At 44.7% G+C, this 18,126-nt stretch overlaps 1 protein-coding gene across 1 annotated transcript in view; it reads left to right on the plus strand.

Annotated features, from left to right (window-relative positions):
• The window catches only part of AHCYL2 (adenosylhomocysteinase like 2), a 205,250-nt gene extending 190,913 nt beyond the window's left edge, over nucleotides 1-14,337 (plus strand). Inside the window, exons 13-17 of the mRNA XM_082256714.1 lie at nucleotides 518-616; nucleotides 2,182-2,250; nucleotides 8,967-9,045; nucleotides 9,136-9,256; nucleotides 13,689-14,337. Of these exons, the coding sequence (XP_082112840.1) occupies nucleotides 518-616; nucleotides 2,182-2,250; nucleotides 8,967-9,045; nucleotides 9,136-9,256; nucleotides 13,689-13,695 (375 nt within the window). The 3' untranslated portion in view covers nucleotides 13,696-14,337. The remainder of the gene's footprint in view (nucleotides 1-517; nucleotides 617-2,181; nucleotides 2,251-8,966; nucleotides 9,046-9,135; nucleotides 9,257-13,688) is intronic.
• Nucleotides 14,338-18,126: the final 3,789 nt, after the last annotated feature.

The following is an 18,126-nucleotide window of genomic DNA, read 5'->3' on the forward strand; positions in this document are numbered from 1 at the left end:
AGGCAGTTACTAAATCACAGGAAGAATCAAACTACCAAGAGTGCTCATCAGTGCTCTGGCAGTTAAGAACTACTTCGGCTGACAGCAGTTGTAGTTCTCCCATTCACAGAATTCTGTGACTGAATGGCGTGGGCAGAGCCCTGCACAGCTAATTTTTTTTTTTAATGTAACAGTGGGTGCGGGGGGAAGATCTCCGACCCGCTGTCACAGCGGAGGCTCAGGGATGGTGCAGGGGCTGCTCATTTAGTAACATGTTACACCCTGGATACGGGTGTAACATATTATGAAATTAACTTTGCTTTTTTAAACCCATATTTTGTTCACAATAGAAAAAAAAGAACCTAATCAAATGTTTAAACTGAGAAAATGTAACATTTTAAGTAAAAAGGTAATTTTGTAATTGATGGCTGCATCCATGTTTACGGCATTTACGCCTTTTGTACAGAATATACCCCACTGGTATTCTGCAGTACACTTGATTTTCAAACTAAATTTTATTTTGTTTTGTTTTTTCAAGGCAAGCCTGCGCACTCCTGAGTTGACGTGGGAGCGAGTTAGGTCTCAGGTTGATCATGTTATTTGGCCTGACGGCAAAAGGATTGTTCTTTTGGCAGAGGTATGAAACACATTGTCTAGTAAAAAATGATGTGCCAAACAATCAGATCACGAGCTACATTTAAAAGGCCTTGTCCCCTGTCCCTCTACCTGCCTAAATTGTCCTGTTGGTCCTTTAATGTGGTGAAAAGTTTGGAAATGAGGAGGGAGCCAAAGCTTGACTTTTTTACAGGAAAAGTTAATTTACATACGACTTCAATTGCCTATATGTGTGGATCCGCTATTCATTTTGACATACAGTATTGCTTTCACTGAAAGTAATCTCTGGTTTCACTTTTGTTTAATCCTTTGCTCATTGTGTACTACAGTAATGTTTACCCACGTGCTCCTGAATTTGAGAAATTGAATGTGTATGTGAATAATCCAAATGTAGAGATGAGCTTGGGCATGTTCAAGTTTGTACATGCCCGATCCCACCATGAAGTCGACACTGCACTGCACTAATCACAGGCAGTGAGACATTTCCCAATCTGTGCAGCTGTGGATCGGGAAATGTCTCACTGCCTGTGATTAGCGGAGTGCAGTGTCGACTCCCTGGTGAGATCTGACACATACGACCTCGAACATGCCTGAGCTCATCCCCGTCCAAGTGTGCTTCATCTTTGTTTAATATGGAAAAAAATTAAGTTACTATCTGATGGATGCTAGTTTTTTGGTCGGTGGAAAAATCGAATGGGACGGGAGAGTCTCTGGTTAAACCAGTGTAATTTAGTCCTAGTTAAAGTGACTGTAAAATCTTGTTTTTTAAAATAAATAATAAACATGTTATATTTACCTCCTCTGTGCAGTTGGTTTTGCGCAGAGCAGCCTGGATCCTCCTCTTCTCGGGGTCCCTCATTCCTGCTCCTGGCCCCTCCCTCCTATTGAGTGCCCATATAGCAAGCAGCTTGCTATGGGGGCACCCGAGCAGAGTTGCAGCTCCGTGTCTCTGTTCAGACACTGAGCTGGCGTTTGACCCCGCCTCATCTCGCTCCTGATTGGCTCACTGACTTTGACAGGTGCGGGAGCCAATGGCACCACGGCTGTATGTCAGCCAATCAGGAGGGAGAATCCCAGGACAGCCGAGGGACTCCTGGACAGAGGGGGGGGGGCACAGGTACGTATAAGGGGTGCTAGGGGAGCTGCTGCACACAGGATTTATATCTTAATGTATAGAATGCAGTAAGATAAACCTTCCTGACTTTACAACTCCACAAAAGTGAACATTTCTGCGATTTCTGATATTTTTAGTACAGACAACAGTGAAGTCATACAGCAATATGGGTACACATAGCAACAATACAGGACTCCTACAGATTACACTGGGACAGCTGGTCTGCTGGTTTAGCTGTCTGCTCCGTGCCACAGAATTCCTGCAGAGGTCAACAGCCCATGCCACTCTTGTGGTGTACTCTGTGGAAACACTTTCCCCCCTTAATTCATTTTTTTTTTTTTTTTTAATATGTAATTTCATTATTTTGATCGGAAAACTACCACATACATTTTTAATGAGCCAGACTAACTTGGTAATGTGTTTTTAAATTTATTTTATATTGTAAACTAATAGCATCTCAAATTGTATAACAGGGACGCCTCCTCAACCTAAGCTGTTCCACTGTCCCAACATTTGTTCTGTCTATTACTGCGACCACACAGGTAAGTATCTTATCAGAAATGTATGCATACATTTGTTTGATTTGATTACATAAAGACTCAATTTTCTTCGTCTTAACATTCCTCATGCCACCATTTGTATAAAGAAAATGCCTTGGCAGCCAGGCCTAAGCGATTTTAATATACAGCATTTCCAAGATTTGAAATAGGAATTCATATTTTCTCTTACGTCCTCCGACAGTCGCCGCCTCTTCATATTCGTCACATATGGGGTATTAGACTTTGCTCCGAAGGAGTAGCTAGGCAACAGAATATGTTAACAATAAAGCTTTAACATATCCCACCCTCAAGGGGTGGTCCCCTCAGTCAATACCCTCCTACTTCCTGCAACCATATCTCAGTTTTAATGTCTAGCTTGTCAGGAGTGGCTGGCTCTCTCTGTGCTGGGACTTTTTGTCCCAGACTCTTTCTTCTTTTTGATATTTTGTTTGAGTTTTCTCTCTACCTTTACTTAGCTGTTATTTTTGTCAGCATTAGTTAGTTCTTCGGACGAAGAGGATCATGCGGACTGGGTCTCGGGCTGATCCCCCTGGTCGCAGGTCGTGGGTCAGTGGCTTCCCAGTCTGCCATCGAGCGTTCAGCCAGGTAACGCTCCTGGCACGGTGAACGACCCATCCCTGTTCGGTGCAGGGATGATTGGTGAGGTGGCTACCTCACCGGACGCTGTGCGGTTTCTGAACCGCCATTGTGTGCGTCTTGAATTGCGACTCTCCCTGCCTCATGTGCAGCGGCTTGTTCGCCTGTGCGGGTTCCCCACGCCATGTGAGGTAAGTGTATCTATGTGGGGACCTGTCTGTCTGGGGGGGGTCTCAGTCTGGGACTGTGTAACCTGCCTTTAATCACACTGCTTGTCTCCCTATATCTCGGCTGCATGCTGTGGGCTGCAAGGGGGGGGGGAGCTGTATGACACTGAGTATGTCAGGCTGGGCAGTGTGAGGAGCTGTGTGCTGTGGGGCATGTTTTTAATGGCATGTTGGGGCATATACAGCGATCGCTGCGGCGATCTAACATGTATCCATATTATGGGATAATATTGTGTGTGATTTTATGCACTGTGGAGCGGCGATTTCGGCGCCAAACGGCGCCATTTTACCGGCGCCCGCTCCGGCCGCATGGTTTACATGCACGGCGGCCATTTTCTTGTAGCCTCCATAGGCTTACATAGAGCGCCCTGGCAGCATCACTTCCTCTCTCCTGGAAGCACCGATCGAGGCAGCAGCAGCAGCGGAGTCTCCTCAGGTTTTATCCTTCTATTCCTGTGTTCCATTGCCTGTATTCAGTCTGTATATTCCCTGTGGGGGTCTCATTGTGCCTGAGTGTGGTGCGGTGGGCTGCGCTTGCCGCGCTTGCTGTAAGGGGGCAGTTAACCCTTGGTTGTCTGGCATACAGGGGCAATGGATTCTCAGGAGGGCAAGTTTCCCACAGTATTGGTGGAAAGCCAGGGGACCGCTGTTTCCCCCCCAGGGGGGGATTTGGCCACTATTGTGGCTGGCCTTGCTGCACAGGTGCAAATGCTGGTGGCTGCTCAATCTACTAAACGGCCCAGAGTTGCTCTGTCCTCTGATTCTGAGGGTGAAGGTGATGGGGCTGTTCTGGCGGGGACCCCCCTATCGGGGTCCCGCTCCTCTCTTGATCTAGTGGGGTCTGAGGTAGAGGCTGAAGTTGAGGGGGTTGATAATTCTCCCCCTGGCTCGCCTGAAGAGCTTGCAATCATGGATGAGTTGATTGCTTCCATTAAGCAGACGCTACGTTTGCAGGACGAGGTGTGTCCCCCAGCTGCCTTGGCGGCTTATGGGACGCAGAGAAAACGCAGGACGCCGCAGGTTTTTTCCCTGCAATGCTGATTTTCAGCGCGCTGTTAAGGACCAATGGCGCGATTTGCGCAAGCCTTTTGCGGTACCAAGTAAATTTAAGCTGCGTTATCCTTTCTCGCCTGCCACTGATGAACGGTGGTGTGTGCCTCCGCCAGTGGATCATGCTATTGCGGTTTTGAACAAAGCCACTGCGATCCCTGCAGAGGGATCCCCTGTTTTCCGTGATGCCACGGATAGGAGACTGGAGTCTCTTGCCCGTCATACTTATTCTGTTACGGGTTCTATGCTTAAGGCTCTGTTTGCTTCTCTCATGGCGGCCCAGGCGATCGCAAGTTGGACGCAGATGCTTAGGCGCGTCCTAGTGGCCGATTCGGCCTCGGCGGCGACCCTGGATATGGTGGATCAGATCCACCAGGGTGTCATGTATCTGTGTGATGCGGACCTGGACCTGATTCCGTTGGCCGCGCGTGTGCACAGCGTGGCGGTGTTGTCTCGCCGCCTGGTTTGGTTGAAATGTTGGTCGGTGGACCAATCTTCACGTAAAACCTTAGCCAATCTGCCTTATGATGGGTCTCGCCTTTTTGGGGAGTCCCTGGATGTGTTGATTAAGGGGATTACCGGGGGTAGGAGCACTCTCTTGCCCCATTTCCCCAAGGCTAAGGGGGCTTCTGGGAAGAAGCATGCTCATTTTCGGCCCCCTCAGGGGTCCTTTCGTGCCTTTCGGCCGCACTACAAGGGCAAACCGTTCCAGGGCCAGGGCTCTCAGAAGAAACCCTGGTCTGGGAAACAGAAGTCCGGCCAATCCGGACCTGCGGCCCATAACAGTTCGGCCTGAAGGGGCGCCCTCACCCAGTTTTGGGGTGGGGGGACGCTTGCTCGGTTTTCTTCAGCCCTGGTTGGCCCGTGTGCGGGACAGATGGGTTCTGGAAATCGTTCGATCTGGTTACAAGATCGAGTTTCTCTCTCGGCAGAGAGCAGATTTTTTCCCTCAAATCTACAACTGTCTCCAGAGCGCCTGCGGGATCTGCACCTGGCGGTGCGGGACCTGAGGGCTCAGGGAGTGGTGGTTCCGGTGCCTCATCGGGACAGGTTTCGGGGGTTTTATTCCAATCTGTTCACCGTGCCCAGAAAGGAGGGCAAGGTTCGTCCAATTCTGGACTTGAAAGCTCTGAACCGCTCTGTGCGGGTTCGCAAGTTCCGCATGGAATCCCTGCGCTCGGTGGTGGCTGCCCTGGTTCCGGGGGAATTCATGGCCTCCATCGATTTGAAGGATGCGTATCTTCACATCCCCATATTCGAGGGTCATCAGAGATACCTTCGACTTGCCATTGCGGAGGATCACTACCAGTTCGTGGCGTTGCCCTTTGGGCTCGCCTCGGCTCCGCGGGTCTTCACCAAGGTGCTTGCACCGGTTCTGGCATTATTGAGAGCCCAGGGCATTTCTGTCCTGGGGTGTCTGGACGACATTCTGATTCGGTCTGCGACCAGTCAGGGTCTGGAGAAGGACCTGTCTGTCACGATGCAAACTCTGCAGGAGTTCGGTTGGACGATAAATGTTCCAAAGTCGACACTGAGCCCGTCGGTTCGTCTTCCCTATCTGGGAATGATACTGGACTCGGTGCAGGCGAAGGTCTTCCTGCCGGAAGACAAACTCAGGACTCTTCAGGAGGAAGTCAGGTCCCTCAGGGACGTTCCGAACTCGTCTCTGCGGACGTGTATGAGATGTCTGGGATTGATGGTCTCGGCTTTCGAGGCGATTCCTTTCGCGCAGTTTCACACGCGGGGTCTCCAGGCGGAGATCTTGTCCAAGTGGGACGGGCGACCTCAATCTCTGGATCTTCAGATCTCGTTGAGTCATCGCACCAGGGAAAACCTTCTGTGGTGGCTCCAGTCCCCGTTGGTGTCCGGGGGCAAGTCGTTTCGTCCGATCTCGTGGACGATAATCACCACGGATGCCAGCCTGTCGGGCTGGGGTGGTGTTCTGGGCGTTCTGTCCGCCCAGGGGACCTGGTCGGAGGGGGAGTCTTCCCTCCCGATCAACATTCTGGAATTGCGTGCGATAAGGCTCTGTCTTCATCGCTGGACGGACCGGCTGCAGGGCTGCCCGGTTCGGGTGCAGACGGACAATGCCACGGCGGTGGCCTACATCAACCACCAAGGGGGCACCAGGAGTGCCCGAGCGGCTCGAGAAGTGGCCGACATTCTGTCTTGGGCCGAGACTCATGTCCCGGCGATAACGGCGGTTCACATTCCGGGAGTGGAGAACTGGCAGGCGGACTATCTGAGTCGCCAGACCCTGGATCAGGGGGAATGGTCTCTCCACCCGGCTGTCTTCCAGATGTTGTGCGCGAAGTGGGGTCTTCCAGATGTGGACCTGTTCGCGTCTCGCCTCAACTACAAGGTGAAGAGGTTCGTGGCAAGGACGCGCGACCCTCGGGCAGACGCGTCGGACGCGTTAGTGGCCCCGTGGCATCAGTACAGGCTGATGTACGCGTTTCCACCGATTCAGTTGCTGTCCCGGTTCCTTCGCAGGTTACACTCGGAACGCAGCACGGTGATTCTTGTGGCACCGGACTGGCCTCGCCGGTCCTGGTACGCAGACCTCGTGAATCTGGCGGTCGACGCCCCCTGGCGTCTGCCTCTTCGGGACGATCTACTGTCTCAAGGACCGATTTACCATCCTGCTTTACAGTCGCTGGCTTTGACGGCCTGGCTGTTGAGACCGAGGTCCTGAAGGAGAAGGGTCTCTCTCCAGAGGTTGTTCATACCTTGATCAACGCGAGGAAGTCTTCCTCGGGAAAGGTTTATTACCGTACTTGGAAGGCCTATTTTGCCTGGTGTGAGTCCAGGGGGTTTTCACCCCGCACGTACTCGGTTTCCCGTGTGCTGTCTTTCCTTCAGACGGGTGTCGATCAGCGTTTGGCGCTGGCTACGATAAAGGGTCAGGTGTCTGCGCTGGCCGTTCTGTTTCAACGTCCCGTGGCTTCCAACTCCTTGGTTGGCACTTTTATTCAGGGTGTGCGGCATCTGGTTCCTCCTAGGAGGGATCCTTTGCCCCCTTGGGACTTGAATCTAGTCCTGTCTGTGTTACAACGTGCTCCTTTTGAACAGATCAGGGAGATCTCGTTGTCTATGTTGTCCAAAAAGGTCGCCTTTTTGGTGGCGATCACTTCGGCTCGCAGAGTGTCGGAACTGGCGGCTTTGTCCTGCAAGTCTCCGTACCTGGTTGTTCATTTGGATAAGGTGGTCTTGCGACCTAATCCTTCTTTTCTGCCGAAACGAGTTTCGGAATTCCATCTTAACGAGGATATTGTTTTGCCTTCGTTGTGCACGAAGCCTAAACATCCAAAGGAGGTGAGATTGCATTCTCTGGATGTTGTTCGGGCGATTAGGGTTTACCTTAAATCGACTGAGTCTTTTCGAAAGACGGACTCCTTGTTTGTTCTTCCAGAGGGTCCTCGGAAGGGCATGGCGGCTTCCGCCTCTACCATTGCCAAATGGATCAGGCAGACCATTGAACAGGCCTATGCCTTGCAGGGGAAGGTTCCCCCTGTGCCTGTGAAGGCGCACTCTACTAGATCTCTGAGTACGTCTTGGGCCTGTCGTCATGGGGCTTCTGTAGCCCAGGTGTGTAAGGCGGCGACTTGGTCGACCGTACACACTTTCACAAAATTCTACAAAGTAGATGTTCAGGCATCGGCGGATGCTTCCTTTGGCCGCAAGGTTCTTAGTGCGGCTGTTCCCTAGGGTCCCTTGTTGGGGACTCCTGGCTGTTGGGATAAGTTTTGTATACCCTGGTTTTTTGTCTTTTCCTGGGTTGTTGCTCCTGTTGAGCACTTATTTTTGCTGTTGCCCAGCTGGTTTCCTTCCTTTGGTAAGGTTCCTTTCTTTGATGTGGAGACTGCGTTGCCTTTCGGCGCGGATGCGTTTCCCACCCCTCATGTTTGCACTGCTTTGGGACGTCCCCATATGTGACGAATATGAAGAGGCGGCGACTGTCGGAGGACGTAAGAGAAAACGGAATTTTTGTAAAATCTTACCTGTAAAATTCCTTTCTCTGAGTCCTCCGACAGTCGCCGCCCCCGCCCCTCTTTTGGGGTTTGAATGTATACTCTACTGCTATTCCACTAAAACTGAGATATGGTTGCAGGAAGTAGGAGGGTATTGACTGAGGGGACCACCCCTTGAGGGTGGGATATGTTAAAGCTTTATTGTTAACATATTCTGTTGCCTAGCTACTCCTTCGGAGCAAAGTCTAATACCCCATATGTGACGAATATGAAGAGGCGGCGACTGTCGGAGGACTCAGAGAAAGGAATTTTACAGGTAAGATTTTACAAAAATTCCGTTTTTTTTTTTTTTTTTAATGCACAAGAAGAGAAAGAAAAGTGGGCAGATGGGTGACCTCTTCAGTCGCTTCTGTTTGCAACTATAAAGCCCATTACAGAATGGGTTTAGGTAGATGTCCTGCTATAGTCACATTGAGTTGAAACCCTGCCTCATTCCACCAGCGTTTTTTTTTTTTTTTTAGTTTTATCAGTGGTTATTGAAGTCTTCACTACAACACTAACAAAACCATTGCAGAATATTTCTTTAAAAGAGAAAGGAGGTTTATTTCTGGGTTCACTGCTACACTGATTCTTTGCTTGTGAGTCCATGCGTTTACTCTGAGTGCTCTTGCTTCTTCCCACTATCAAGAAACCTGCTTGTAGGTAAACGGACATCTGACCTGTCCATCCCAAAAGTATGTATGCCCATGCTTGAATGACAGGGGCATGTGTTAGTTTGTAAGCTGCATTTTAGTAGGGCCTAATGGTAATGTATAAGTGCTATACAATGAGTTGGTTGTGTAGAAGTGCAAGAAATAAATCTGTCTTTTCCCAGGCACTGGCTCTGATTGAACTCTACAATGCCCCTGAGGGTCGCTATAAACAGGATGTCTACCTGTTGCCTAAGAAGATGGGTGAGTGTCTTGAGAAAATGTTTTTTTAGAAATGTTAGGATTTGGAATTTGTTGTCTTCTCTCTAATTTCATGTAATTTCTGTCCTGTAGATGAATATGTGGCCAGCCTTCATCTTCCTACGTTTGATGCCCACCTTACTGAGCTATCAGATGAGCAGGCCAAGTACCTGGGTCTGAACAAGAATGGACCTTTTAAACCAAATTACTACAGGTATGTGCCGAGTGCTTAAAACAAACTTTACATAGAAAATTTTGAACAGCTGATGTTATTGATGTGGTTTGGTGTTAATGGACCTCATTTTTACAAAAGTTGAAAATCTTGTTAGTGTTGTAAGACATTGGTTACTAAACATTTCATATTCACTGCAGTATGCTAATCAATGAAAAATAAAACTTACTTTTCAGCTTACTGCATCATATAGCAGACCTTAAAACAAATCTTCACTAACCTCTGTAGCTACAGGCACAGTAGAGGACATCCTTAGGTCTTGTTTATACCAGTGAGCTGGGCTGAATGTATCCCTGCTGGTTTGCACTGGGGGACATTGTTCATGTCGATCCCAATGCATCACTGTTAAGGTTTTTTTCACAGAACTTTATTGAAATGTCACAAGGGACATTCATTGCAGCAGTGTTGTGATGTGATTGTTCGTGTCGCAACCTTACTACACTAAAAAAAAAAACTGTATGCAGTGTATATATATATATATATATATATATATATATATATATATATATATATATATATATATATATATATATATATATATATATATATATATTTTTTTTAGCTCACAGCACCAGTGCTGTGGTGTAAACTGACCACATAGGAGAAAAATAATTTTGCTTTGTGCTGTGCGTTGGGGTTGCATTGGAAATGGCTACTATTGTAGCCCCAAGGTATGTGGCATGAGCAAGCCCTGAACTATTTAGTACCATATGATGTACTGGTATGTCAGGGTCTTCAAGTGGTTATATTAAAATCTCAGCTGCAATCTTGGTGGTATTTTTGTTTTTTGCGCCTGTACAGGGCTGGAAAGGCTAGGCTCTAATGGGCCTAGCAACGTAGATGGGGTAAGATGAGGTTTCCCTGTAATTTGGATCATTTCTGGTTATACACAACATGCGGTCCTGAGCACACAAAGCAGATACATAGGCACAGGAAAGGGGAGTTTATTTTTATTATCTTTAATGTTGTACTTTTCTTTAACCCATTCAGAGGAACAGCGCTTAGGTTATGATGGCTTCTGCATTCCGTATTGCCCAAGTACAGTCAGGTCTGCAGAATGCCCTGAACCACCCCTTGTCCCAGGGAGCATTTTTGCCAGTACATCACAAGACAGGTTCAAGCTTTTAATCAAGCCTGTTCAGGAGTATTTGTCCTATTTTGGACCTAAAAATCCCTAAACGAATACCTTTTTCATGGAGTCTGCAAGGTCAACAATACGTTCCCTGAGACAACAAGATTGCCTGACATTTGTAGACATCCAAGATGCCCAACTACATATTCCCTTTTATCCACCTCATCAGCCCTTTCAGCATTTTGCAGTGGCAGACAACCTTTTCCACTTTGTCATGCTGCCTTTCGGTCTAGAGTAATTGCAAAGGTCCTAGCCCATCTCGGGAACTTGGGACATCAAGGTCGCAGGTTATCTAGATTACATTTGCCTGAATGACTCCTCTCCCTTATAGCTGTCAGCAGACACCCACAGCTCAAGATTTAGGATCAAGGAGACATCCCACAATGAGATTCTCCACAAGAGTTATAGGCCTCATAGTAGCCTCCTTTTGAGCCTGTACCATTTGCCCAATTTTGACCTCTCCGGCACAACATCTTGTTAACCTGGAATAAGCATTCTCCTTCTCTTGACTTACCCATGCCGCTGCCCAGTTCAGCAAGGTGTTACCTAAATTGGTGGATCTCTAGCTCAATCATAACAGTAGGGAAGTCTTCACTTCCTTATCACTGGAAGTGGATGCCAGTCTCAGGCTGGGGAGTATTCCAGTCTTTCTCTGGCTTGGCTGCATGATCATGCACAGAAGCAAAGTTCATTATCAAATTGTAGAACTTTGCAATGCCACGGCTGTACCTACATCAGCCATTGATGTATAGGATGAATACATAATTTGCCTCTTGATTTTACATCAAACTACCTCAGTTTGTGGCCAGGACGAAGGATCTTCTAGCTCTGAATCTCCTAATAATTCCCTAGTCTCAGTTCAGGCTAATCTATGCTTTTGGTAGCTGTTTTATCTGACATGTCTCTGGGATAGAGGCTGGTCTTGTAAGGAGTCATTCCTCATTCTTTAAAAGGACAAGATAGTCCTGCACTCAAGAGTTTCCCTTTGTCTTCACTGATGTGGAAATCACCACCTTAAGATGTAGTCCTTCCCCCTTCGTGCCCTACTCCAAAGCATCCAATGGAAGTTGTTCTTCATTGTCTGAACATAGTCAGAGCCATCAGGGTCTACCTCAAATTTACCGCTTCCTTCAGGAAGACAGACTCCCTATTCTTCCTACCCTCAGGGCCCTTGAGGGACATCCTGCTTCCAAGTCCACCATTTGCTAGATGGGTAAGACGACATCTTGCCAGAGCTCTAAAGGGAAAAACACCTCTTGCTCTTTTACGTGCTCATTCCACCAGATCAGTGGGTGTTTCCCGGGCATTCCAACATCAAGCCACAGTTGCCCAGCTTTGTAAAACTGCCTAGTGGTCCTTTGCCCATACCTTCTCAAAGTTCTAGTCCAGTCTTCTGCAGATGCAACGTTAGCCAACAAGGTGGGTCTGTTGACCCTTGTTGGATCTTTTGGCACAGTTCTGCTTGCTAGGTTGTTGCCCAACCTCATGCTTGAGAATGTTATAGGGTCTTGTACTATGAACTTTCAGAATGAGTAACTCTACAGTGTATGCAGCTACAGAAGTCCATGAGCTGCTGTTAATAAACTTGTTTTTACTGCTTGTTAGGAATTTGCAAATAATTGATTTCCCATAGCCTGTTACAGTTCAATCTAAAGTGATACTAAACAGAGAAGTGTTTAAGTGCCAAAATTCAAGTAAATCGTATCCTGGCTATATTATTATTATTTTTTTTTTTTTTTTTAATCCTCTATTTTATTCCTGGCACTGTTGTGTGGTCATCTTTTGACATCTGCAAAAAAGATTGGGAGAGGCTTCTATTACTCTGCTGATGTATGCTCTCTACAGTGAGGGTCTGTGTTTGACCAGCCCTGATTGGTGCTATGCCAGTCACAACTCATAAAATTCAAAAGAGCAATTCAAATTAGATTCTACATATCAAATAACTGTTTTACAGCTCCTTATAAGTCTTTATTGAACATCAAATGTGTATTTTTTGTGCATTATTGTGGTGTAGGCAGAGTCAAAGATGATTGACGCTAGCTTTCACTTCAGACTGCATCTACACCCAAAGCTTTTTTTTTTTTTTTTTTTTTTTTTGGTTATTCGTAGTCAGATTAGATATATTTAGTAATGATTTGAATGTAATCCATCAACATGCTATATCCCACCCCCATAGTGTTTAGCAGTGGGAGGACATTCTGGATTGGGAGGGAGGGGAGTGTAATTTACTCTATATAAACCCACGTGTGACTCTATAGTTGTGGGCTGCACAGATAAGAAAAAAGGAGGAAATTAGGAGCTTAGAAGGGAACTGAAAGGCGAGTGGGAACAGCTGAAGGCAGGATCAACAAGGTATTTTTCACTCTAAGAAAAATGAATGATTTCGTGGCTTTGGGAGAGTGAACACTGGCATAGGTTTCATGAATTTAATGATACGTTAGGGCTTCATGCACATAGGCTCATTTTCCCATGCAGCGTAAAGACACTATATCTCTGGTGCCCTATGTATCTCTGGTCCCCTAGGATGTTCTAGAGCTGTGTACAGCCATCCATCATAGCACGCATGTGAATGAAGGCTACTATGCATCTAGGAGTTGTTACTTGCAAAATAGTGGTTGCGCAAATACATAATGCCCTGAAAGCATGCAAGAACTTAACTGTCGCAAGAAATCTTACCCCAATATCATTTATGTTAGAATAATATGCAATTTTTTTTTTTTACCTCAATGTCAAGGTACTTTGTTACCTGCTCTGCCATCTTGAAAATGCCCATGCGGTTACTGCTCTGGGACCTGTTGTGGCTTTTACCTCCTGAGCAGCTATTCTTTGACGTTATAAAATATTTTATTGTGAAAATGGATCCAAGTACCTTAGCAGTCTAGTACCTTAAACATCTGCTGCAGTTTAGCCTTATACTGTAACTTCAGTTACAGTAGTTAACCTTGGTGGACACTGATGCCCACTTACTAATCAGTGTCCCCACTCCGAGTGTTTGCTATGCAGCACAGCTTTTTCTTCAAAATTATTTATATTTGGTCTATCTCCTCCATTGTGCGCCACAAGCACCATTCAGATCTTTGAGGAGTTTATTAAAATGAATGGAGACTAAGGCACACATGCACAGAAGGCCCCCAACAGTGAAGATTTAAGGTGCAGCACTATTTTGAGCAGGCCACCCAATGAAGAGTTGTCAAAGCAGACAGAGGATGAGCGAGTGCATTGGAGCTCACCTGATATGTGCAATTTCCCCTTTTAACTCGCATTTTGTTTTTCCTCTTTTAGGTATTGAGTTCATGTGAATTCTGCAATCAAGGAGATATTGGAAAATGGGGAAATCTGGAATAAAAATAAGAAAATTAAAGCTTTTCACAGCCACTGTACAGCCAGCTCTTATGTCAAGAACTGGACTCTCTGCCATATTAGTAAACATTTTATTTATTAAAGAAAAGCCGCCTAGAATAGACTTTACCTGCTCTCTGTGCTAGCCCACAGTTTGCTGGGTTATGGGGGGGATCTGTGCCTGTAAGACTGTAACAGTAACACCCCCCCCCCCCCACCCCATGTCATGCTGTACTTACAGGCTTATAGCAATCTCTTAACACTGCTTATCCCAGCAGCACATGGGAAGGGGAACAAGTTAACTAGCATGAAATCTGAATTTACAAATGAATTTATTTTGCATTAACTTGCATTTTTATTTCTCTTTTAATATTGATTTACCTGAAGGATGCAAAGCGTGGATGTCTTAATGAAACATGTAAAAGTGACCTAAATCTATTTTATTGTGGTTTTCAATAGTGATAGTTTTTGTTTTCCCCCCTCTTTTGACAAAGAATGATGTTCCTATTAATCTGCTGCTGTAATAACTCCAAAACAATAGGACACTAAATGGTCATTCACTAAACTGTGATTGCTGCTAGCAGCCATCTGATTGTCACCCAAAAGCTGGTTTGTTTATGCTTGTAGCCCCACTGCATTATCTACATACCCTATCTCCACTGCTTTATTTTTTTTTTTTCCAACAAGGCTTAGGCTTGTATTCCATTATTAAGGATGAATCAATGAGAGGTTTTATATCAAACATGCTGCTCCATTGTACTGGGTGCTGCACAGAAGTGCCACTTTTTAGTGCACCTATGGTGCACAGAAAATCTGAAACCTTTAAGTGCAAAGTTACCTAATCTTGAATGAAAATGTCCTGCAAAGAAATTTCTGCTGTACAATAAAACACATTTTTCTAGTATGCAGAAATCTGCATTGTATAAGGCCTTGTGTCAACTGAAGCAGTTTTAAGACCCCATAATGTATCTTGTAGATGCAGAGAAGATCCTAAAAGACCTCATGCACACTGGGTGTTCATGAGACATTGGCGCTCAGGTGCGTGTGGATGACGGGTACAGGTGCACCATCCAGATTTGCTCCTGGCAGCCTGTAAAACTGAGAGGCTGAAAGCTGCTGTGGCTGGACACTGTACTGATTGGTATAAACGCTTAGGGCAGTACTCTCCCAGGGATAAATGCTAGGAGTGCAGACTGCTTGCATATCAAGCATTTGTTCCTGAGTGCTTACTGCCCTAAACATTAGTACAATGATGCACACTGCCTAGCTGCAGCAGCTTTCAGCCTCTTTTGTAGACTGCCTGGCAGCGAGGCTAAATGGTGTGCCCGTGCTTTCCACCTGCACCTAAATGCTGCGCTGGGGCAAAATGCACAGTGTGCATGAGCCCTTAGGCACTTGTGCCAATGTCACCTGGGGAAAAAAGTTAATTGTATAAAGTTTTGAAATACAAAATTAAGTCCTTTTTTAAGAAGGCATGAAGGATACAGTTTTTAATTTTTACTTTCTTTTCCTCTCATTGATTCATTGTTTAGTCTGGTACTCTGGATCTCTACAACAGAGCAAGCCTGTAAATTATATTGCTGCCATGAAAAGTAAATAACTATTATAGGCTAAAAGTAGGTTAACAGAAGTACAAACTACATGCTGCTGTAATTGAAAGGAAAACTGAGCACCAGTGTTTTGTGGTACTATTACGTAAAGCTGCATTTACATGCTAACTTGTCCAATCTCTTCTGTATACAGCATGGCAGTGTTTAATCGCAAGCTTCTGGTAATTAGTACCTAAGAAGCGGTTTACATCCCACTGATTTTGTGCATTAAATCCGAGTTGTTTGGGCTCATGCACACAGGCATTTTCTTCCTTCACTCTTTATAAGTTTTCTATGAAAGCAGAAAAGGAGGACTCCAGTGTTGCCATGGTCAAAACTACTTTTTCTGTGCCATGGCTTTTCTGATTTATATTATAAATGCATCATTGTGCAGTTTGCTACTGTTTTTTGTCTATCATCGCTTGTTAATGTTATATGTAAAATATGGAAGTGCACACCAGCGAGTAAAGGAGTCACTGGCATACTCAGTGTATATTGACAAAAAAAAGGCATGTCAATGATGGTGCACTAATGCAAAATCATTGTCCCCCCCACAATGAAGTTTTGAAGTGTCTCTTGAAACAGATGCTTCAGAGAGCCTATTGTCTTATATTTTCTTTTCTGTACCCACAGTCCACTGGCTGATTTATGCCCATAGGCTGTGTACATTCCCTGATTAAGCTGTGAATCCCAAATACCTTCTCTAGGAGCCACCAGTGCAAGATCCAGTAGACAGCTCTTTCTTTTAATAGCCATTTCACTTTGTTTAAGATGGCCATAGACTGATTAAAATGTGGCCGATTCGATCACTGTTTGGCTGTCCCCTCTGGACAGAAGACAATTGGTTGACTTTTGGGACATGCTGGATTTGTTGATCAGTGGCTTTAGCTGCTGAATGCTGTATTCTGAGTCATGAGAGAAAATCCACCCATCCTCCTTTTTTTTTTTTTTTTTTTCTCTCCATTAAGCGGAATGAAGAAGAAAAAAAAAAACTACCAGTCTATGGCCAGCTTTAGACTGAACATCCAGAGTTTTCCTTAAACTTTTAAATAACTTATATTTTAACTTTTTGATTTTCTGTCACAAAACATTTAAATACATATTTGATCTTGAACTTGATTACTTCTGTTTTCTGACTACTTAATTTAGATTTTATGATGTATACAGATCCAGCATTTTTTTTTTTTTTTTTTAAACTGCATATTGCGGTATTCTGCTACTGCTGCTAAATAACCACTGTATCTTGAACTGTGTTGTAATCTTGTGCTGTGCAGAGGAGAACATTGCCTCAGTACCAGTGTTTGTGTATATACACAAGCATTTACAGCATGGCTGTATATATCTGTCCTATATACGCACATAATATACTTGTGAAAGTGTGCAATTTTCTGATTTAAAATCTGCTAGGTCTGCCTCTAAATTTGCCATTTTTGCTAAAAGTAGAAACATTTGTTTCTGGTGCTTGTACCACAGAGGTAAAGGTTAGAGTAAATATGAATTTCTAAAACGCATCAAAGTCGAAAGTATGTGGGTGATTTGACATCCTGTTGGTATTCCCCTTGAAATGAATGTTTCAGCTATGGTGATTTGCCAGCAATACATTGGATCACTCCCATGTCTGTCACGATCACTATTCATTCTGTAAGCGGTAGTTCTTATAAGCAACATGGGCGGTGAAGACCGCTTCTGGACTAAATCAATATATATATATTTATATAGCTATACTGTAGGTGAATTTAATCAATCCGGTAACTACCTCCAAGTGTGATCACTGAGGTGTAAGGCATTTTCTTCCAAAAGTAGGCCTCATACTTGCAGGTTAAACAGCTTGACCTGACTTTTTGGTGTATTCTCATAATTGGCAATGCAAAACTACACATTACCAAATTTAGATTTGGTAATAAGTAAATGGAGTTAAATCTACAATTTACAAAATGAATTAGTGTAATATTGGTTCGGTCCAGGGTAAACTGCTTCACTGCCATGTTTTTGTCAGCAATGCAAGGAAAAATTAGTAAAATGTTTGTCAGAATATTTGCTTTTCTAATGGTAAACTAAAATCTGGTTGCTAAATATTAGGCAATTTTATATAGTTTAACCTTGCACTACCTAATGTAACAAGCACATATTTTATAAGCTGGATCATCAACCCCTAAGCCAGCCTGTTTCGTGGACAAACACTCCCAAAGTTTCATTAAAAAATTGCAGTCTGTTAACAGCTCCAGCTTTTGTTAATCAGCAATGTCTTGTTTCAGTAATTTACATTTCTTTGTATAGTTAAGAATGAACGAGATCCTTCCGGACTAGCTGGATATAAAATACCAGCAAACTATAGACACTTACAGTAAAACTTAACCTTTTGCTCACTGATAGTATACAACTAATGCTGTTGGTCAAGCCTGCAATGCACAATCCACTGTAGACTTTATCACCAGCGGCTGAGGTGTTGGACAGTATGTATTTATTGACCTGTACTGCAGTATGAAAATGCAGTGTTCAGAAAAGCAGTCTCCAAGAGTCTTTTACATTTTTTAACGTATGAGTGATTGTATTAGATCAGCAATAAGGAATCTGTAATCTTAAACATGAATAAAATGCTATCAAATAAATCTGTTAAGTGTATTGTTTAGGTGTAACCTGGAGGTAAAAAACAAAAATTATATGAATTATATGATGCAGTCTATTAGTGTATGTCTAGAGAAAACATTGTTTTTAAGTTGTGGATAGTGAGTAAGGGTTAGACGCTCTCTCAAATTAACTACTTGTGACCCATTTGGAGAGTTTCACCCTTC

This window comes from Pelophylax lessonae, assembly GCF_965119305.1.
Source record: "Pelophylax lessonae genome assembly, chromosome: 4".
Taxonomy (NCBI): domain Eukaryota; kingdom Metazoa; phylum Chordata; class Amphibia; order Anura; family Ranidae; genus Pelophylax; species Pelophylax lessonae.